The sequence below is a fragment of the Martes martes genome (assembly GCF_963455335.1).
Source record: "Martes martes genome assembly, chromosome: 7".
In the NCBI taxonomy this organism is placed as follows: Eukaryota; Metazoa; Chordata; class Mammalia; order Carnivora; family Mustelidae; genus Martes; species Martes martes.
In genome coordinates, this window is record NC_137894.1 from 37,731,672 (window position 1) to 37,755,641 (window position 23,970).

The 23,970-nt window shown below is 33.9% G+C and overlaps 1 protein-coding gene across 2 annotated transcripts in view; it reads right to left on the minus strand.

Moving 5' to 3' along the window:
* ZNF280D (zinc finger protein 280D) overlaps positions 1 to 23,970 on the minus strand; it is a 133,829-nt gene that overhangs the window by 64,746 nt on the left and 45,113 nt on the right. For both annotated transcript variants that reach the window (XM_080808783.1, XM_080808784.1), the window contains 6 exons: positions 22,517 to 22,687; positions 22,090 to 22,199; positions 9,047 to 9,270; positions 5,573 to 5,730; positions 4,711 to 4,811; positions 3,460 to 3,606 (listed from right to left, as the gene is read on the minus strand). In XM_080808783.1, coding sequence (XP_080664909.1) covers positions 3,460 to 3,606; positions 4,711 to 4,811; positions 5,573 to 5,730; positions 9,047 to 9,270; positions 22,090 to 22,199; positions 22,517 to 22,687 — 911 coding nt within the window. The remainder of the gene's footprint in view (positions 1 to 3,459; positions 3,607 to 4,710; positions 4,812 to 5,572; positions 5,731 to 9,046; positions 9,271 to 22,089; positions 22,200 to 22,516; positions 22,688 to 23,970) is intronic.

Below are 23,970 nucleotides of genomic sequence, written 5' to 3' on the forward strand. Positions count from 1 at the left end.
TTAACTAGTTCAAAACGTCTGCCATTCCATTCAATGAACATTTGTCCAGTCATGAGATAGACTAATTAATCCTCTATTCTCTTAGTTGGACACAAGTCTTGCACATGTCTCTTGTGTATGAATGCATTTCAAAGCAATAAAAGTAATAAACAGTACATTTTAAAATAACATCATGTTCAGTCAATGAAACAGTGATCTCTCCAAGGCTAGAGGACTAATGATCTGTTTTGTACTTTTTTGATACATATAGCACACAGTTGGGGAGACTTGAGGGATTTAAGAGTTAATTCTCACTATATGTAATTTTTGCCCTTAGACCTAATGTCAATGTGAAATCTGGGTCTGTGGTAAAGCAGTAAAAGCCTGGGCTCTGAAGTCAAATTTTAATTCTGCTCTTTATTAGGTAGTAGGACACCGAGCAAGTTGCTTTCTCTAAAACTTTGACTCACCTAAAAGTTAGAAATAATGACACACACATGGTGATTGTGAAGATGATAATGCTTGTAAAGCACCTGCTGCTGCCATAAGGTAAGTGACTTCATATGTTAACTGCTTAACATTCTTACTAAAGATCTAATGAACATATCTTACACATCTGAAATCACTTTTATTCTTTCTTAAAAGTCATACAAGGATTGTTAACTCTAAAATCACCTCAGACTTAATACAGCCTTTTTTTTTTTTTTAATTATTTATTTATTTATTTGACAGACAGAGATCACAAGCAGGCAGAGAGGCAGGCAGAGAGAGAGGAAGAAGCAGGTTCCCTGCCGAACAGAGAGCCCGACTTAGGGCTCGATCCCAGGACCCTGGGATCATGGGCCGAGCTGAAGGCAGAGGCTTTAACCCACTGAGCCCTTAATACAGCTTCTTAAAAGAAAGTTACAACCAAAGTTTTTGAAGACAATAAAATGAGCCATAGAATCAACAATTCTTATTGTCTAATACCACACTAATGATGTAATCTCAACTACAAGTTTATAGTCCTACTCAGCTATGGTGTTCCAGTCTTCAAAAATAATTACGCAAACTGTAAATATCTTGAAGGATGATGATGATCCTTATGAATAGATTCCCCTCCCTTTACTCTAGCTGCTTACCTTCCTAAATATTCCATATAAAAAAAAGAAAAATTGGGAACAATGGCAAGACAAGACATAAAACTCAGTGTATAAAAACCTTATAAATCACATAGCCCACATAGTGGGTCCACACATCTCTCTCATAATTATCATTCTTCCCATTTCTACATCTCACTCTGGAGCTTAGGAAAGCACGTGGGGAAAATTATGATAAAAGATCCATAATGAAACAGCACTACCATTTTATATCTCATTCTCCCATTCAAATTTAAGCCCAAAGATGAAATAAAGAGTACCAAGAATAGGGTTTCCAGAACTCTATTTCTCAAAAAATGTTAATATCTATTATGCAAATAAAGGGCTCAAGGGCCAAAAAAAATTTGGGAACTAATAAGCACTATACCTGTTGCTTGGAGATTTACAATACTCATTAGCATATTAAAAGCTCTGAGAAGTCCTGTTTTAAAAAACAGACAAGCAAAACTGTTTGATATTGTAAGTATTTACCAAATTTCTTTCTTTTCTAGTAACCATTTGGGGGGAAACATCTATTAACACCTGATGGAACACTGTTGGGGAAACCTAAAATAGAAAGATTTTGCCAGAACTTCTCAAAGATGAGTATCATCCCAACATCTCATCGCAACATAGGAGATATTAAATTCACTTGGATAAAGAGGATAAAATTGGATAAAAAAATTCCCTTGGATATTCACTTGGACAATATATTTTATAAATGTATATATACATATACATTTTACACACCCACAATGGAATATTAGTTATAAAAAAGAATGAAATTCTGCCATTTGTAGTGACACAGATAGAACTACAGAATATTATGCTAACTGAAATAAGTCAGAGAAAGACAACTACTATATGATTCATTCATATGTAGAATTTAAGAAACAAAACAAGCAAACATAGAGGTGGTGGGGGAAAGAGAGGCAAACCAAGAATCAGACCCCTAACTGTAGAGAACAAACTGATGGTTACAGGAGGGGAGGTGCCCAGGAGGATGGATTAGATAGTAATGGGAATAAAGGAGGGCACTTGTAATGAACACTGGGTATTTTATATAAGTGTTGAGTCATAAAATTCTACACTGAAAACTACTATTACACTTTATGTTAACTAACTAGAATTTAAATAAAAATGTAAAAAAAATTTCACTTGGAAATTCTACTTTTATGATCTTTCCAAGTTAAAAACCACAACCTGATTTCATGATAATCGAATGATTAGAACTGAAAGCAAAGTGAGCACCAATCAGCATGCCAATTTCATCAATAATAAAAAAAGGGCAATGAGCTGATTAGGGAGGAGGCAAAACTTGATTACATCATCAGATTCCGTAAATCCAGTGACTTCTGATTTTGGCAAAGACACTGTTGTTGAGGGGCGCCTGCGTGGCTCAACTGGTTAAGCGGCTGCCTTCGGCTTAGGTCATGATCCCAGGTTCCTGGGATCGAACCCCACATGGGGCTCCCTGCTCAGCAGAGAGCCTGCTTCTCCCTCTCCCTCTGCCTGCCACTCTGCCTACTTGTGCTCTTTCTCCCTCTCTCTGAAAAAATAAAGTCTTTAAAAAACAAAACAAAACACTGTTGTTGCTCTTTCAAGCACACTTAAGAATAGGATCAGTGTTACATAAAAGTTTTCAGACCAAACAAAGGATGGTTTAATCGCTTCAGGAAAAGAACAGTAAGCATAACATCAGAATTCAAGAGAAGAGTGTTAAGTGCTAATACTGGTTCAATATAATATAATAATATAACGTAAGTGCAAAAATTTATATAGCAAAACTAGCAGAATTCATCCACAAAATAGGTGATGACCTAAATACAGTTCTTTGGCAGAGTTCATATACCAAGCAGTAAGTGTCATTACTGTTTCCTTTATCACTGGCAGCTATAAAAGACCACGTCTGGTCAAAGATAACAACATTTATTCTCATCATAAAGGGGATAAAAAGTGGAAATCAGGTTGGAAGGAAAACAAGATTATGAGTCCTCAATCTTTTCCTATTAGTTCAAGCTCACCTTTACCCTGATAACTACCTTTAAAATCATTCCCATGCCCACTCTTGGACCCTGAATATCCAATTTTATGGGTATTCCACTCATCTGCCCTTTTCCCCTTCAATCCTAGGCTTCCAATTTCTAGCTATCTTTCAGAATTTTCACTTGCGAGCCACAATATCACCAGAAAGGAAGCAAGGAAAAGAAGTGGAAGTTTTATAAGTAATTCAGCATAAATTCCAAATTAATCATGTCATTTGGAAAATCTTGCTTCCTTTCCAGAACAAATCTAACTAGTGTCCTAAGTAACAATCTTTTTGCTAAAATAACATGAACAAATAAGAACTGGTAAATCTCACCTGATGCTTCATATAATGATGCATGTAGGGTGTTGCAATTTTAATAACTTTGAGGCAAAATGGACATAGCAAGTTCTTAGTGTTTTCATGGGATGTTCTAAAATGAGTTTCTACATCAGAAAATGATGATGATCTGTAATTGCAAACCTACAAATAAAGAAAGTTTAGTTTAACTTGAAAATCTATAATGATACGCAATTACAAAGTAACAATAATAACATCATTTGTTTAGAAGAACATCAACTATTTCTCATTCAGCTCTGATACCTACATAACCAAGAATCTCATTAATGTAAGCACCAAAAGATAATCTTTGAGACAGAAAAGTTATCTGTCAAAGTTGAGGGATACTTCCCAAAACATAACTAGGCTCCCTTCTTTTTATTAGATCTTTTTATTTACCACACCCATCTTAACTTGAATTTTCATGCTTTAACAACTCTTGTTCTGTAAAGTTTTCTTTCTTTTGTCATAAAACAGCACCTTCCTTTAGATTATAAATGGCCTCCAAGCTATGGCATTGCAATGTATTTTTATCTTCTTTTTCTATTTCTTCTTCAAATTCCGAAAAAATGCTAATCCCAAAGCATTTGGTAGGGTTCTCTGTAACTAAAAGCATTTCGTACTTCCCTTGTACGCCTACATTCTCCTCTATATGATAAAATAAGTCCCTATGCTTGTCTTACTGTCACGGGGCTTTTCTTTGTCCAATCATGGGTAGGTATAAAATGGCCTATGGGCCAATTTCAACTCTCTGCTGATCCCACAGATAATACATGAGTTATGCCAAAGTTCTTTTTTATTAATAAATAGTTTACAAGAGGAATTTTAATTTTAGTAACCAATTTTATCTAAATGGTTAGGAAAATAAAAGAATATATTTCATGGCTCTTGAAAATTATGTGAAATTCAGATTCCAGTGTCCATAGATATTTTTTTTAAATTCTTATTATGTTTTGTTAGACACTATACAGTACATCATTAGTGCATAGATAGAGTTTAAATAAATAAACACAGAGCTGGATCACATTCATTTACTTGTTGTCTATGGCAGCCTTTGTGCTACAATGGCAGAGTTGATCTTTGCAACACAGACTATATGACCCTCAAAGCCTGAGGAGCTTTATATCTGGTACTTTACAGTAAAAATTGGCTGGCCTCTGGGCCCCACTAGGTTTAAATCTGAAAATCAAGACAACAGAAACAACCAAACCAAACAAACACTAAGTAAGCAATAAAATATGTGTGTACCTGGCAAATATATGGCATTTCCCCAGGCTTATGATTGTCCTTCATATGTTGTAAAAGAATATGCTCCGTTTCAAATGATAATTCACAGATTTTGCAAATGGCTAAAAGTGGGGAGGAAAAACACATTACACCATTTTAAGATACAGACATACACACACACACACAAATATCAAATTATGTTATATAACTGTAACTATAAGCCACTTACACCTCAATTAAAAAAAAGGTATCTTCACCAGGCAAACAAAACAGATATATACATATATATATATATAAATATATATATATATTTCATTTTATATATCTATATCAACAAAAATAACAATAGTATTGGTGGTGATAAACAACAGTTACAAAGTTTTAACTGTATGCCTAACACAGTTCTAAGAACTTTACTTACATTAGCTTATTTAATTCCCATAACAGCATTATGAAGCAGATATTTCTATTATATTAAGTAACTTGCCTGAGATCACATAGCTGTATTAAGAAGCAGACCTGGAATTTGAACTCAAGCTATCTAGCTCCAAAATATGTGATTTTAACTATGATTGTAGTTACTTTCCTTATTCAAGTTTAAAAGAAGGGCACTAATATCGTATTTGAAAACAATGATCTGAAGTTTTTAATTTAGTTCCCCACCTATAATGCACAGGTTATTTACTTTAATGAATTATTTATAAGAGGGACTTTAATTTTAATGACTCATTTTAAAAATTTAGATAAGTTAAAACTTTTCCAATTTTGTCCCCCAAAATTCCAAAGTCTTTTTCTTAGTCTTATGTTTCTAACAAGATTCTTTCTCAGAGTTTACATTATCAAAATTGATAATATCCAATACTTAAGCAGAACTGTAACTTACTAGAAAATTCATGGGGTGTATGTGTGCTTTCAATGTGACACTGCAGTTGAAATGGTGTGGGAAACTGACGATAGCAGTGCTGGCAGGTGGTGTGGTTTTCCCAGCTCTCACTGCTCTGCTTCTCAAGTTCCAAATGGTGTTTCATGTGGTTCATAAACCTATAAATGATTATCAACAGGTGCAAAAGTTCAGATTTAAAAACAAAAATCTAACAAATAAGTATCTAAGTCTAAATCTTAAAACTATAGATATATTATTCAAAATAAAATCTCAAAAGCCTTAAAGTCCTCTAGAAAACCATGTGTTTTAAATAATCACTTTCAATTAAGTGGCTAAATAAACATCTTTTCTTTAAAAGAATTCATCTGTAATTAATCTGAAATATCACTAATTTGCTCAAATTCTTAATCATTTCAGATTATTAAAAATTTTGTGTTTTTTTTAAGATTTTATTTATTTATTTGTCAGAGAGAGAGTACACACAGGCAGGCAGAGAGGCAGGCAGAGGCAGCGAGAGAAGCAGGCTCCCTGCTGAGCAAGGAGCCCGATGTGGGACTCGATCCCAGGATCCTGGGATCATGACCTGAGCCGAAGGCAGCGGCTTAACCAACTGAGCCACCCAGGCGCCCAAAATGTTTTTTAAAGATAAAAAAGCAGGGTATTTTTCCATACATGAATACTATTTACATTTTTAAATAAAATACTTCAAAGGAAGGAAACCCTACCACCAAAAGCAGCTACAATCATAAGAGAAATCTTTTAGGGCCATGAAGATATACAAGAGATTCCAGCTGTTTAAAAGACAAATTACTGATATTTTTACTTGTGTCTTGGTTTCTAAATGCCTGTAATAGCAATTTTAATGCCTACAATTATAAGAACCTTTTGTTTTATTTAATGATACTGGTTTACTGTTAGCACAGACTGTTCATTTTAACTTGCAGACTGTGCCCTTTGTAGGCAATGTCCATTTTTCAGTTTTACATTCTGCTATTTCAGCTTCCTTAAAAGGCTTCTTATGAGCAGGAACTATGACCTTCAACAGCAAAGAGTGCAATATAAATGGGAATACCTATTTAAACAGCTTACTGAAGCTTTTTGCTGAATTTGAAAGTAAAGTTGTAACAATTTTTAGTCTGGGTCAACTATTAACAATTATTCACTTTAGCCCATAAAGGAAAGAATCTGGAAAGTAAGTGATAATGTCATCAATCTGGATAGCAGTCACCATGAAGGCTATAACGTTTATCTATCTTTCACACCTCCACAGTAGTACTTCTCTTGAACAGGTTATGGCACACTTTGAAATATCTTTTTGTCCTCCCTTGGTTTTAACACCAGCTCTACAAACACCTACAGAAAATCTTAGTATTGACTAAATATTTATATAGAGAGAAAAAGTCATGAGCCATTAAACTTTCAGCTCACAACTTTAAGCAATTAAAGTATATCTATATAAAGTAATCTCTTAACTAGCAAGCTTTCTCACAATTATATGAGCCCGCATTGGGAACCTAAGCTACTTAAACCAACAGAACCTAAGCTACTTAAACCAACAAATGAAGGAAACATAAAAGCAAACTTCTTAAAAGGATGTTCACAGAATAAAATCAACCTGTTTTTGGTGATATTCAGTGTAGGAGGAAAAAAAAAAAATCATACCACAATATGCTGACAAGGCAGAGAGTAAAAATCTACAGCTATCAGTTTTCTACCATTCTCTACAAACGCCATTCAATTAGTCTCTCCAGTTTTTACTGTTTAACATATATAACTTCTTTGGTTACAAAGTATTTACCATTTGCCATTAATTTACCATTAAGCTTATGTTTCCTAAACAATCAGTATTTCAAAAAATGCTCAATTCCAGGATGTTATAAATGCTGTTTGCTTTAAATTTTGAAATATTTAGGTACTTTAGAAATATGTAACTACTCTTCTAAAATAATAACAAAAAAAGAATTTAATTTTCATATGTTTAATATTAAGTGGGCTAGTCTCAAAGGAAAAGCCAAAAGCTATTGCTGAAATAACTTCTAATATATACATATTTAAATATAATAAGGAACTAAGTCAGTGAAACATATTTCTATGCTATCACCGTATCTACTAACATGATTTTTCTGGTGTATTTTACTATGAATACGGAAATAGGTGACAGAGTTCCACTGTAATATTATTTCAGTGTCATATCACAAAGTACAATATTCCTTCTGTTAAATTATTAACTATTGATGGCTGTTAAAGTTTAAAGGAGATAAAGAAATATGAGGGCTCATATGAAATAACATGTGAAACAATTTGGAAACTATAAAGCACCACCATGAACAAAGCTTTAATAATTGTCATAGGAGTATATCACAAAGTATTTCAGGGGTTTTCTATATGCTTCTTTTTGGACCCAATATTTCACAAGAAAATGAAATAAATACTGCATCCAGAAGTACCCTACAGGTACCTAAGAATGCTATTTACAAAGTTATCAAAGACAAACATAAAAAGGCATACATATGTATGTTTCCAAGAACATACACACTCATCTAAGGGCAGTATAATGGTGTCTGCAACTTACTTTGAAAGGCATAAGAAAAAACTAGCTTAAAGGAAGAATAAACAGATATATGATAAAGCAAGGATAGTAAAATGGTAATGGCAGAATCAAGGTGATAAGCATACAAGTTATCTGCTGTAAAATTTTTTAAACTTTGCTGCATGTCTGAACATTTTTATTATAAAATGGTATAAAAACAATCTTACCTAATATAAATGTCAAGCTATATAACCACTGAAAAATATCAATCAGTATGTCTTGTTACCTTGTTCTTGTTGCACACTCACTTAGAGGATAACAGTTACTAATATGCCATGTAACTCAAAGATCACAAAGTAAAGTTCCTAAAATTTAAAGCATACATGTATAAAATTAAAAATTCCACTGGAAATTAATTTCTAATTTTTAAAGGGGTTAAATTTTAAAATCAAAGCAGACCTCTTTCTAGAACTGGTACTTCTCTAAAGAAGATCACTTTTCCTGCAAGGGAAATGTTCTAAAAATTATAAATCTGAATTAAAAGACTTGAGCATTAAATAAGATTAGTATGGAGGAGGTCAAACTGGACATACTAAAGTGGTTCTTCTTGTGAAGAAAAATAAAATTCAAATGCAGCTAAAAATGAAATAATCTCATGAAAATTCCTAAAACAGTGACAATATTGGGGAAAAGTTAATTTCCCCTTATCTGAAATGAAGTTTGTCCTTTCTTATCTTAAAGAAATACAACTAAGTAAATCCAGGCATCAACTCTAAATTACAAGAAAGAACAAAAGCTTTTCAACAGGACATCTGCCTTTGTCCTTAGTAGAAAGAATTAAAATTGTTTATCTAGAATGACACAGAAAAATATGGTAAAGATAAAACATTTATATCTATGGCATTCCAATTTTCAAACAGAAATGAAAGTAAGTATTTACTTACCTAATATTATTTTTAAGAATTTTCAAGCAACTGAAGCATTTAAAAGTTGTGTGGGTCTTCTGTTCTTCCTGGGCATCTCCTTCATGTTTTCCATAATAAAAGTCATTAACTAACATGATCAATTTTCCTTTCTCTGAATCAACAGTCTTATTTTTATTCGCTGTACTTGAAAATTCTGTTTTAGCCAGGCCTAAAAAGTTATTTATCATGTCTGGACAACAGTACTGAAAGAGAAAAAAAAGTTGTTTTATTTATCCCTTAAAAAAATTAGATTACCAAAAAACAATTCTGTTTACAACTAAAGTCAGATCATGTAAAACTATGCTTGGTAATATGTCAGGAAAAATATTAATTTACAAGTATGTGGTATATACTCACACTCTAAATAATAATAAACACCTATTATCTTCCTATTCTCTTAAAAAAAAAAACTTTTTAAAAAAATTTTTTTAAAAGAGTAACCCTAAAACTAGGACTTGGCTATTGATCTAATAGTTTTTTTCCTTGCAATTTATCTTTTCAGATATGTATACTGAATAATAAATGTTTAACTAAATTAAACTCATTCATTTCATATCCATGTCAAGATAGAGCATTGAAAGGAAATAGTTTTACATGCCATAATGTATATGTTTAACTATCAAGTGATACATGAAATTTCATATCTAGTTAGAACTAAAAACTGAACATAACTAATTTACCATCGCCCAGATGCAAGGTGCTAGAAAACGTGTAAGGAAAAAAAGATCTATAACAATTCTTTAAAAATTAGTTACATCTTGAAAAATTCTACAGTTACACCTTGAAATCTAGATCCTTAAATATTTGAAGGGGAAATTTAATTCCTCATGAATAAAATCAAGATGTCACATAAACTGGTTCTAATGTGGAATACTTTCATACATGAGCTTTTTTTTTTCAACAAGACATAATTAATTCATTTATTGTACATTATTTTCAGTTGTAGAATTTCTCTAAGGCAGTTTTTCTCAAAGGCCAGTCCAAAGAAGACCTGCATGAGAAAAACCAGAAGTACTTGTCAAAATGCTAATTCCTGGGCCCACTTCAGACCCATAAACTACAACATTATTTAGATACAGGGCCCAGAAACCTTTATTTTTTAACAAGCCACCCAGGTAATTCTTTTATAACATACACCAGCTGACTTAAACTCTTCCTAAATGTGTTATTTAGTAAATTAATAACAACATTAAAAAGTTTGAAACTCTAACAGAATTCTATTCCTTTTTTTTTAAACCCAACTAGCCAAGATATAGTACATCATTACTTTTTGATACAATGTTCAATGATTCATTAGTTGAATATAACACCCAATGCTCATCACATCACACACCCTCTTTAATTTCCATCACCCAGTTACCCCATCCCCCCCACCGACCTCCCTTTCCCCAACCTTCAGTTCATTTCCCAGAGTCAAGAGTCTCATACAGTTTGACTCCCTCAATTTCTAAGATAACATCCATTTCCTCTCCTGCCACACTGAAATGTTAGATCATTGGTAAAATGGTCTGTATCACATGGGAAGCTGGGTCTTTGATCCAAGACATACCTATTAACATTTCAATTGCATTTATTTTGTTCACTTGTCAATTCTGAAACCTTTAGGGGAAAAAACACCAAGAAAAAAACAGAAAATAGATCTAAAAGGGGAAAAAATACTGAATAAAATGAGCCCACAAATAGTGACATAATCTGCGTTTGGGAGTTAAGGTTGCATCTATAAGCTAAATAAGGATAAATACATTACGTTCCTAATACTACATGATCCTCTGAGGCCAACCACTCAATACATACAGTTGAAATGATACCACAACAAAAAGAGGGAAATGAGAAGTTTCTAAATACTTCTTGGGACACATGTAATATTTAAGAGTTCAACCTTAGGAAAGTCTGACTATTTCTAAGGACTATTCTAAGGCAAAGTTCCTTCTAGAACATGCTGGTTTTTAATTTAAGGATAAGTGGAGAAAAGGATGGTTCAGAGTAAATCCATCAGCACTATCAGAAAAATAAAAGTGTCCCTAATTAGAAATGTGGACAATCATATATATTCAAACATTAAATCTGGTTTTCACACTGTAGAAGTTATTGAGTCATATTTGAGACTTGATTCTTTTCTGAAATCTACAAAATAACCTAAGTAGTCTATAGTAGAATGTGCTACAAGGTTATATTTTTCAGAAACATCTAATTTGGTTCATCTATAGAAGTTAAAGTTACCTTAAATGCTCATAAATTATAATATACATAACAGATGATCAATTGCTAGCTGTTTTTTCAGTTTCTTTTTTTTTTAATAAAAGAGATGGGAACATGTTTTAAAAATAAACACACAAATCTTAACTTTTTTTTTTTTTTTTTGGACAGTTGACACACAGTGCTACATTACTTTTATTCACAGTATCTTTTAAGCAATGTTTTGGATCCCTATAAGAGAGATGAGTAATAAACCACTGAAAACCAAGAATGGACAACCAAGTTCAGGAAATTTAGTAATTGAGAGAAAAGCAAAGAACCCCAAAGAAAATATCTTTTTTTCAGTCTTAAAACCCTTTTGGGTCTAGCCCTTCACTGTAGCCCTGGATTATCCCTTATTTTCCTGGGGATAGAATATTAAATACTTTAAAGCCATATACTGTAATTTGACAAACAGCAGATACCACCTAAATAACATTCTCATCTTCACTCCTCCCAGCAGAGATACCATGTTCTATTGCTTTGTTTGTGCCTAAAATTTAGGTTAGGTTTTCAGAACAAACAAAGTGGGATGTTATTTTTAAATAGTAAAAAAGAAGTTCCCATATGATCAGCCTACATAAGTCAACATTTTCCCCTTCTCCTGCTGGGACTCATCCAAAGCCACAACAACCAAATTCTAAAAATTTATTTTCATTGAAACTAAGAGCCAGATAAAATCCACAGACTCTACAACATATGACAGCACTACCCAAAGCAGCCAAGCTCAGACAGAAGACAAGTAGTTGGAAGCAGATCAGAGAAGTCAAATGGACCCAACAGTAACAGATCTTAGAAAGTCTCAGCAAAAATTTGCATTCTAAAGGTGAAAGACACATCCTGAAGTGCAAAGCTACATACTTTGTTTATAAAAACAGGTACAGAAGCTGGGGCAAGAAGGATCCCACAAGTCCCCCAGAATTCATTTGGTACTAAGAAGCAAACTAGGCAATGCTACATATAAAAATCAGACACACAAGTCACATTTACAGAAAGCCTTTTGCCCAGCAAAGAGGTGTATAAACCAGTTAGTAGGATGTAAGCTTATCCTGGCAATCCTTCCTAAAATGAGCCTTGTATGAAAGAGTTAGCCCAAGAAAATCCAACTTGCTCTTCACTATGATTGAAACTTACATCTAAACAAAAATAAGATAAAAGGAGGAAAATGTAAAATTCTGACAAAAACACCATGGAGCAGATGAAAATAGAATCCAAAATTTTTGCTACAAATTTTTAAAAACTTAATGAAGTAACTGTGTCTACTTGGAAAACCACAAAGCAACAAGAGATGGCAAGACAAAAGAGATCTTAAAAAGGAGTGGCAAAACTGAGCGAAAAGTAGAGAAATCAGAGAGATAAAGACAGAAAGGAGACCAATGGTAAACAGGCATTGGAAAATAAAAAGAAGGACACAAAGGCTGATAATGACAAAAGCAAATAAAGAAAATTTAAGTGCTAAAAGGATTAGAAATAAAATGACAGATATGCCAGACAAGGGACATCAAACGAATATATACTGCACAACAATCTCCCCTCCCACAAAAAGACAAAACAATAGTATGGGATCAATATTTTAAAATATGAATATGAATCAAGAAGACTGCACTAAAATAAAGACACAAACATACACTAAAATAAAGACACAAACATACAAGCAGAAAGAGCATGTTATATATCAGAGAAGACTGACCCAAACCCCAACACCAACTGTCATTATAAAATTATCAGTCTTCCAAAATAAAGAATCGTATGGACAGCTAGGCAAAAAGATCAAATCACTTATAAAGAGCAAAATAATTCAGGCTTATCCCAGATTTCTGAACAGCAATATTTAATATTATAAAACAGAACCACCACAAACAAGATCCTCAAAGTAGGATCCAACTTACTTTATATCCTTTTAATTTTTTTAAATTTAAATTCAATTAATTAACATATAATATGTTATTGGTTTCTGAGGTAGAGGTCAGTGATTCATCAATCTTATATAACACCCAGTGCTCATTACATCACAGGCCCTCCTTAATGTCCAGCATCCAGATATCCCATCGCCCCACTCCTCTCCCCTCCAGCAACCCTCAGGTTGTTTCCTATGATCCTAAGAATCTCTTGGGGCACCTGGGTGGCTCAGTCAGTTAAGCCTCTGCCTTTGGCTCAGGTCATGATCTCAGGGTCCTGGGATCAAGTCCCACATAGGGCTCCCTGCTGAGCAGGGAGCCTGCTTCTCTCTCTGCCTCTGCCTGCCACTCTGCCTGCTTATGTGCTCGCTTTCTCTCTCTCTCTCTCTGACAAATAAATAAATAAATAAAATCTTAAAAAAAAAAAAAAAAAGAATCTCTTATGATTTGTCTCCCTCTCTTAGTCTTTACTTTTCCCTCTCTAACCCTATGATATTCTAGTTTTGTTCCCTAAATTCTTAAATTCACATGTAATTGAGGACATATAACAATTCTTTTGCCCTGATTAACTTATTTCACTTAGCATAATAATACACACTAGTTCTAACCACGTCCTTGCAAATGACAAAATTTAATTTTTTAATGGCTATGTAGTATTCCATTGTGTGATGTGTGTGTGTATATACACACACACACACACACCCCACCACACCACATCTTCTTTATCCATCTGTTGATGGACATCTGGGCTCTTTCCATAGTTTGGCTATTGTGGACATTGCTGCTATAAACACTGTGGTGCAGGTGCCCCTCAGGATCACTACATTTGTATCTTTGGGGAAAATCCCTACTAGTGCAATTGTTGGGCTGTGCAATAGCTCTATTTTCAACTTTCTGAGGAACCTCCATACTGTTTTCCAGAGTAGCTGCAGCAGCTTGCATTCTCGCCAACAGAGTAGGAGGGTTCTCCTTTCTTTGCATCCTCATCAACACCTGTGTTTTCCTGACTTGTTATTTTCGCCATTCTGACTAGTGTGAGGTGGTATCTCATTGTGGTTTTAATTTCTATTTCCCTGATACCAAGTGACGTGGAACACTTTTTCATGTGTCTGTTGGCAATTTAGATGTCTTCTTTGCAGAAATGTCAGTTCATGACTTCTGCCCATTTCTTTTCTTTTTTTTTTTAAGTTTTTTTATTTATTTGACAGAGATCACAATTAGGCAGAGAGGCAGGCAGAGAAAGAGAGAGAGAGGAGGAAGCAGGCTCCCTGCTAAGCAGAGAGCCCAATGCAGGGCTCGATCCCAGGACCCTGGGATCATGACCTGAGCTGAAGGCAGAGGCTTTAACCCACTGAGTCACCCTGGCGCCCCTGACTTCTGCCCATTTCTTGATTGGATTATTTGTTCTTTGGGTGTTATTAAGTTCTTTATAGATTTTAGATACTATCCCTTTATCTGATATGTCATTTGCAATATCTGCTCCCATTCCATAGGCTGTCTTTTAGTTTTTTTGACTGCTTCCTATCCTATGCAAAAGCTTTTTATCTTGATAAAGTCCCAGAAGATCATTTTTGCCTGTTTCCCTTGTCTTTGGAGACATGTCTAGCAAGAAGTTGCTGTGGACAGGGTGCCTGGGTGGCTCAGTGAGTTAAGCCTCTGCCTTCGGCTCAGGTCATGCTCTCAGGGTCCTGGGATCGAGCCCCACACTGGGCTCTCTGCTCAGCGGGCAACCTGCTTCCCCCCCTCTCTCTTTGCATGCCTCTCTGCCTACCTGTGATCTCTCTTGTCAAATAAATAAATAAAATCTTAAAAAAAAAAAAAAAAGGAAAAGAAAACGTTGCTGCAGACAAGGTAACAGCAGTTGCTGCCTGTGTTCTCCTCTAGGATTTTGATGGATTCCTGTCTCACATTTAAGTCTTTCATCAAGTCTACTTTTGTGTATGGTCTAAGGAAATGGTCCTGTTTCATTCTTCTGCATGTGGCTGTTCCAATTTTCCTATATATCATAATTAAAGGGTCTATCCAACGAGAAGATCTAACAGTTGTAAATATTTATGCCCCTAACATGGGAGCAGCCAATTATATAAGCCAATTAATAACAAAATTAAAGAAACATTGATAACAATACATTAATAATAGGGGACTTTAACACCCTACTCATTGCAATGGACAGATCATCTAAGCAGAAGATCAACAAGGAAATAAGGGCTTTCAATGACACACCTGATCAGATGGACTTCATAAATATATTCAGAACACTGCAACCTAAAGCAACAGAATACACATTCTTCTCAGGTGAACATGGAACATTCTTCAGAATAGATCACATACTGGGTCATAAATCAGGTCTCAACTGGTATCAAAAGACTGGGATCACTCCCTGCATATTTATAGACCCCAATGCTTTGAAACTTAACTACAATAGGAAATTTAAAAGAACTCAAATACGTGGAGGCTAAAGAGCATCACACTAAAGAATGAATGGGTCAACCAGGAAGTTAAAGAAGAATTTTAAAAATTCATGGGAACAAATGAAAATGAAAACACAACTGTTCAAAACACAGGAAAGGTGGCCTTAAGAGGGAAGTATATAGCAATGCATACCTTTCTCAAGAAACAAGAAAGTTCTCAAATACACAACCTAACCTTATACCTAAAGGAGTTGGATAAAGAACAGCAAATAAATCCTAAACCCAGCAGGAGGAGAGAAATAATAAAGATTAGAGCAGAAATCAATGAAATAGAAACCAAAGAACTATAGTACAGATCAACAAAAATGGGAGCTGGTTCTCTCAAAGAATTAATAAAATTGATAACCCTCTGGCCAGACTTATCAAAAAGAAAAGAAAAAGGATCCAAATAGCATCCATGATCCCAGAAGCCAGACAAAGACCCCCACCAAAAAAGGTAATTACAGACCAGTATCTCTGATGATCATGAATGCAAAAATTCTCACCAAATACTAGCCAAGAGGATCCAAAAGGACATTAAAAGGATTATTCACCACGAACAAGTGGGATTTATTCCTGGGCTACAAGGTTGATTCAACATCCACAAATCAATCAATATGATACACTACATAAATAAAAGAAAGGGCAAAAACCATTTGATCCTCTCAACGGACACAGAAGAAGCATTTGACAAAGAACCATATCCTTTCTTGATTAAAACTCTTCACAGTGTAGGGATAGAGGGAACAAACATACCTCAATATCATAAAAGCCATACATGAAAAGTCCCCAGTAAGTATCATTCTCAGTGGGGAAGAACTGAGAGCTTTCCCACTAAGGTCAGGAACATGACAGGGATGTCCACTGTTGTTCAACATAGTACTAGAAGTCCTAGCCTCAGCAATCAGACAACAAAAAGAAATAAAAGGCACACAAACCAGCAAAGTCAACAAACTCTCACTCTTAAAGATGTCATGACACTCTATGTGGAAAACCCAAAAGACCCCATTCCAAAATTGCAAGAACTCATACAGGAATTTAGCAACATGGCAGGATATAAAATCAATGCACAGAAATCAGTTGCATTTCTATACACTAAGAATGAGACAGAAGAAAGAAATTAAGGAGTCGATCCCATTTACAATTGCACCAAAAACCACAAGATACCTAGGAATAAACCTAACATAAGAGGCAAAGAATCTGTATCCAGGAAACTAGAGAGCACTCAAGAAAGAAATTGAGGAAGATAAAAAGAAATGGGAAAATGTTCCATGCTCTTGGATTGGAAGAACAAATGTTGTTAAAATGTCTATACTACCTAGAGCAATCTATACATCTAATGCAATCCCTATCAAAATACCATCAACTTCTTTCACAGAACTGGACCAAATAAACCTAAAATTTGTATGGAAACAGAAAAGACCCTCAATAGCCCAAAGTATGTTGAAAAAGAAAACCACAGCTGATGGGATGACAATTTCAGACTTCAAGCTGTATTACAAAGCTGTAATCATCAAGACAGTACAGTACTGGCACAAAAACAGACACACAGATCAATGGAACAGAACAGAGAACCCAGAAATGGATCCAAATCAATTTATATATGGCCAAACTATCTTTCAAGAATGGAATATAGTCAAACTGTTTGAACATGAAAGAACTCAAAAAATGTTGTTCCTTCTTGAGGAAAATTTCTAGAGGATGAACTTCAGCCAAACGAGATAACTAAAGAAACCGGAAGAAACAGACTGGTAATCAACATTGAATATATTTACTGTGAGAAAAGATTATAACAAATACGGAAATAAGGTTAAGAAAACCAAATGCAAATGTTATCTGCCCTGACAATGAAAAAATGATACAACCAACAAATAAAAACTGGGGGGGTGGGGGACAAAAGGACAATAAACATAAGGCAAGAAGGTTCATGATTGCCTCACATATACTAGCAGTACATCAAAGAATATCATTTAGAGCTACCAAATGAAGAAGTATAGGTATGAGAAATCTTAATAGTACAAAGGTAAACACTCAGAAAGATAACACTGACTAAAATCAGGTAGAAGAGGAGAAGGTAAGAATGGGTGGGTTAAGAACAGAAAATTTAATACTACTTTAACTAATTTTAATATTAGAGAATGGCCAAAGGAATAGAAGACTATTAGAATTATATCAACATTAAAATTAAATGAGAACAAAAATACAGCTTCCCTAAAAACCTAAGCTACATACATAGAAAGCAACTACATAATGAAAGATTAAAAAATCAATAAATAAAAATTTAAAAAATAATAATAATAATGAAAAAACCGTGACGGGGTGCCTGATTGGTTCAATCAGTTAAGCATCTGCCATTGGCTCAGGTCATGATCCCAGGACTCTGCATCGGTCTCCCTGCTTAGCGAGGAGCCTGCTTCTCATTCTCCCTCTGCCTGCTGCTCCCCCTACTTGTGCACTCTCTCTCTCTCTCTCTCTCTCTATCAAATAAATAAATAAATAAATAAATAAAATCTTTAAAAACATATGGAAATAAATAATTATGACAGAACCAAGACCAAGTAAATCTATCATGTACTGTATATAAATAAGTTTAACTCAAGTGCCAAAACAAAAGAGATTTTCATATAGGATCACAAAGGAAAAATCAACTCTACTGAAACCAAGGGGCATAACATGATTTAAAAGGGTAAAGAAAAGGATGCACAAATAATATATCAGGCAAATGGAAACCATAAGAAACCACAGGTTGTAAGCCTAAAAGTCATTAAACATTGAGACAAAAAGAACACTTTATAAAAATGTTAAAGGATGTATTTTCAATACAATTATGAGATTCATCTATGTCAAAAACAACAACAACAATCTTAAAACAGAACTGCAATATATCCAAGAAAATATTAGCAATGAAAGATGTACACTGATATATGGTGTTGCTCAATCCATGTAAGATCAAGCAGACAAAATAAATAAAAATACAAATATCTAAATAATGTAATTAATATGCTAGATCTGGTTGATAAATATCAAATTCTGTAACTTAAATTATTTACCTATTTTCAAGTTTCCATGAACATCAAATAACCTATATACTAAAAAAGGAGAAATTTGTTAGAACTTGGGTTTTTACCATTAAAAGTGTGAATGCCAGTTATGTCTTTAAATAAACTGGCTAGAAAACAATGAGAATTATGTCAATCTCAAAGAATTTTCTAAGGATTAAATAAGATAATATATTTAAAGTTTAGTAGTCTAGCACATGGTCTCAGATAAATAAATTGCTCTTACTATTGTAGGATTTTGCTTTATGTTTTAGATATTCTTTATTGAAAGGAAACATTATTTCTTGGTATAGTCATCTACTTATCTTGAATAACAGCAAAAAATCATTTATAAAGAATCTAAAAATCACATTTTTCAAAAATGGAAATCATTGTTGTAATACTAAAACTTCAACTGATATATAAAATGCATAAACTAGAATGCAAAGAATCTACACAGTTTTAAACTTCCTTGTCCTATTCCATCACAACTCTTTATGACATAAACACACGTAAGTTATTCACATTATATTTAATTTAGTTCAAAAATATATCTTAGAGATCCTTCCATATCATTACCTATTATAGAGATTCCACTCTTTTAAAAGGTTGTGTAGTGTTGCTCTATTACATGAATATTGTATGAAATTTTGGTTGTTTCTAATATGACTAATCCCAAACAATGTAATAATACATTTTGGATGTAAAGCTACATTTTGGAAAATGGCTAGGAGTTTCCCTAGTACTGAAGTATATATAATAAACTATATACAAAACAGAAAGGAAATAAGAACATTTCTGTTTACCTGTATATGCAAAAAGAAAACTGGGGAAAATACAAAAACCAACTAATAAAAATTCTTTGAGAGCCATTCTGGCAACCAGGTAAATAAGAGACACAATTATGATTTTTCACTTGTGTGACTTTGTAAACTTCTTATTTTGAATAATATCACTGTATTACCTACTCAAATAATTAAAAGTTAATTAAAGAATTTAACCCTTTTTTCCAAATTCAAAACATTAAAAAAAATCAGGTATCTCATCAAAACATTATACAGATTTAAAAAGTGAAAGCACTTGTACAGGTTAATTCTCATCTAAGAAGAAAACACAAGTGCAATTATCAGGGACTGTATTCTGGGAGCTGAGTAGTGATAGACCAAATACAGGTTTGTATATGAATAAAGAGATGGTATTTGAAATTCTAAAAAAGTTCCCTTATTTTTTCTACTTTTTCTGTCAAATGTTATTTGTTTAAAGATTTATTTATTTATTTGAGAGAGAGACAGAAAGTGAGTGTGGAGGCTAGGAGGGAGGCAGAGGAAGAGAGAGAGTGAGTCCCAAGCAGACTCCATGCTGTTCTAAGCCACAAAGCCATCCCTCTTTCCTTCCTTTCTTCATATAATATACATGGCCCTTTTTCTTCCTCTTTCCCCCTTCCTGCCATTTATACTAGGCATACAAAGAGAATATAGGCTATCCTCAGACCATAGTGGGATACTGTAATACACACTAAAATATTTCAAGTAAAATGTTACCTACACCCCATATTTCATTTGTACTTTGAAAATTTCTTTTTTTTTCCTTTTCTTAGGGGGTGTGGCAGAGGAAGATGGGGAGAAACTCTTAAGCTGGCTCCTCACCTAGCCTGGAGCCCAAACCTGGGCTCAATGCCACGCTGGATCTCATGACCCTCAGATCAGGACCTAAGCCCGCAATCAAGAGTCAACTGTTTAACCAACTGAGCCACCCCGGTGCCCCTGAAAATTTCTTAAAATTTAATTTCGAGAGCTACTACTCCAACAAAAAAACCTGAATTAATTAAGGACAATTACACAAACTACATTCTGAATGGAGTTAAAGTAATTATTTCATATGAAATGCTCCATCATTTGGGACTTAAGTCTGACTGTTGAAAATTAAATGTAAAATTTAGATTTTCATTGTAAAATGTGACATGCACATATTACCATAGACACAAAAATAAGATAACTGAAGAAAGTATATAAAAATGTCTTTTTTTATGTCTTCTTTGGAGAAGTGTTTATTCATGTCTTCTGCCCATTTTTTGACATTATTATCTGTTTTTTGAGTGCTGAGCTTGAGGAAATCTTTATAGATCTTGGCTATCAGCCCTTTGTCTGCAGTGTTTGCAGTGGGTTTTTCACAGAAAGATTTTATGAAGTTGAGGAATCTTCCCTCTACCACTATACTTTGAATCGTTTTAATCAGGAACGAATGCTAAGACGACATACAAATGGCTAACAGACACATGAAAAAATGTTTATCATCATTAGCCATCAGGGAGATTCACATTAAAACCACACTGAGATACTACCTTACACCAGTCAGAATGATCAAAATTAGTAAGACAGTAAACAACAAGTGTTGGAGAGGATGTGGAGAAAGGGAACCCTCTTACGCTGTTGGTGGGAATGTAATTTGGTACAGCCACTTTGGAAAATAGTGTGGAAATTCCTCAAAAAATTAAAAATAGAGCTACTCTATGACCTTGCAATTGCACTACTGGGTATTTACCCCAAAGATACAGATGTAGTGAAAAGAAGGGCCATCTGTACCCCAATGTTCATAGCAGCAATGGCCATAGTCACCAAACTGTGGAAAGAACCAAGATGCCCTTCAACGGATGAATGGATAAAGAAGATATGGTCCATATATACAATGGAGTATTATGCCTCCATCAGAAAGGATGAATACCCAACTTTTATATCAACATGGATGGGAATGGAAGAGATTATGCTGAGTGAAGTAAATCAAGCAGAGAGACTCAACTATCATATGGTTTCACTTACTTGTGGAGCATAAGGAATAACACGGAGGACACTGGAAGATGGCGAGAAGTGAGATGGGGGAAATCGGAAGGGGAGGGAAACAATGAGAGACTGTGGACTCTGAGAAACAAACTGAGGTTTTGGAGGAGGTCGTGGAGGGTGGAGTGAGCCTGGTGATGGGTACTATGGAGGGCACGTATTGCATGGAGCACTGGGTGTGGTGCATAAACAATGAATTTTGGAACACCAAAAAGAAATAAAATAAAATGGAAAAAAAAAGTCTTTTTTAAAAAAAATTTGTAGTATACCAAATCTACTAAATTAAAATATTCTGATTAATAACTTATTTTCATTTAAAATTAGAATATAAAAAGCATATATTATAATACATATAAATTTAATCTTAAAATTTGATGATTCAGAGGAAATCTTAAAATCTTATATGAAAATAATCATTATGAATATAAATCTTTGCCTAAATTATATGGAAACACCACTAGGAGAAGATTTTTTACTAAATATCTCCACAAAACATTTACTATAAATCAATCAGTATTTTTAGGGATTTGCAAACCTTTTTAAAATTAAATTTTGAAAAAGTTTTACCTTCATGTGATTTTTCAAAGGATCCAAAAGATTAAAATGAATATTGCACTTTGGACAAGCTCTCGGAAAAGGTGTTCCATTTTTAGATTGATTTGAAGAGGTATTTGTACCTAAAATAAATTCAAAACACATATAATACAAAATTCATCACTTTATAACCTTAAATAACCACTAATAACAGTTTCTAAATTTACTACAACTTCTAAAACTTATGTATAAATAATCTTTTTTTTAAGTGGGGGAAGGACAAAGGGAGAAAGACAGAGAATATTAAGCAGGCTCCATGTCCACAATGGAGTCCATTGTGGCTCAATCTCACAGCCCTGAGACCATGACCTGAGCCAAAATTAAGAGTCAGATGCTTAACCAACTGAGACACCCAGGAGCCCCTATAATTTCTTTTTTATATGCGACATTTCACATTTACCTTTTGATGATGCAGCCTGGGAAGATGTCACTGAAAGAGATTTAACTGAAGGAAATACAGCTGAAGAATTTAATCCAGAAATACCATCACTGGGCTTTGGCTTTTTTGGATTAACGCTGTTTACTTCAGAAGTAGAAGGACGTTTTGATAAAAACGAACTTTCATTCATACCTACAATGAATTAAATAGTGGGAAGTATATTTTTAAATACTTAGGCATATTCCTTATAACAAAGTAAAACTATTTCGGAGCTAAATTAGATGTAATACAATTGAATTATCCTATCATTCAACTGACAATAAATAACAATTAAAAACTGTTATGATCAAAAGTCAGGGGGTGTACCAAATACCAATCTTGAAAAAGAATAAAACTAGAGTATCACAGTCTCAGATTTCAAGATATACTACAAAGCTGTAGTAATCAAAAGAGTATGGTACTGGACAAAAAGAGACACACTGATCAATGCAACACAACAGAGAGCCCAGAAATAAACCCATGATTTGTATGGTCAATTAATTTACAACAAAGGAGGCAAGAATATAAAATAGGAAGAAGTCTCTTCAACAATAATGTTGGGAAAACTGGACAGCTATGTGCAAAAGAATGAAATTGGACCACTTTCATACACCATCCACAAAAATAAACTCAAAATGGATTAAAGACCTAAATATGAGATCTGAAGCCATAAAATTTCTAGAAGAAAACATAGACAGTAATCTCTTTGAAATCAGCCATAGAAACATTTTTCTAGATATGGCTCCTCTGGGCAAGGGAAACAAATGCAAAATTAAACTATTTGGACTACACCAAAATTAAAGACTTTTGCATAGCAAAGGAAACCAACAAAACAAAAAGGCAATCTACCAAATGGGAAAAGATATATCCAAATGATATATCTAAGAGGGAATTAATATCCAAAATATAAAAGTAACTTATACAACTCAACACCAAAAAAACCCCCAAATAATGCAATTAAAAATGGGCAGAAGACATGGACAGACATTTCTCCAAAGACATAAAAATGGCCAATAAGCACATGAAAAGATACTCAAAATCACCTGTTAACAGGGAAACACAATTCAAAAGCACAATGAGACATCACTTCACACCTATCAGAATGGCTACAATCAGGACAAGAAATAACAAATGTTGATGAGAATGAGGAACAAAAGGAACCCTCATGCATTGTTGGCAGAAATGCAAGCCAGTACAGCCACTGTGGAAAACAGTATAGTGGTTCCTGAAAAAATTAAAAGTACAATTAGCATATGCTATGAGTAGAATTATAAATAGAATTACCATATGAGTAATTCCACTACTGGGTGTTTACTCGAAGAATACAAAAACACTAAAAGATATGTTTATTGCAGCATTATTTACAATAGCCAAGATATGGAAGTAACCCAGGTGTCCACCAAGAGATGAATGGATAAAGATTTCGCATTTAAATA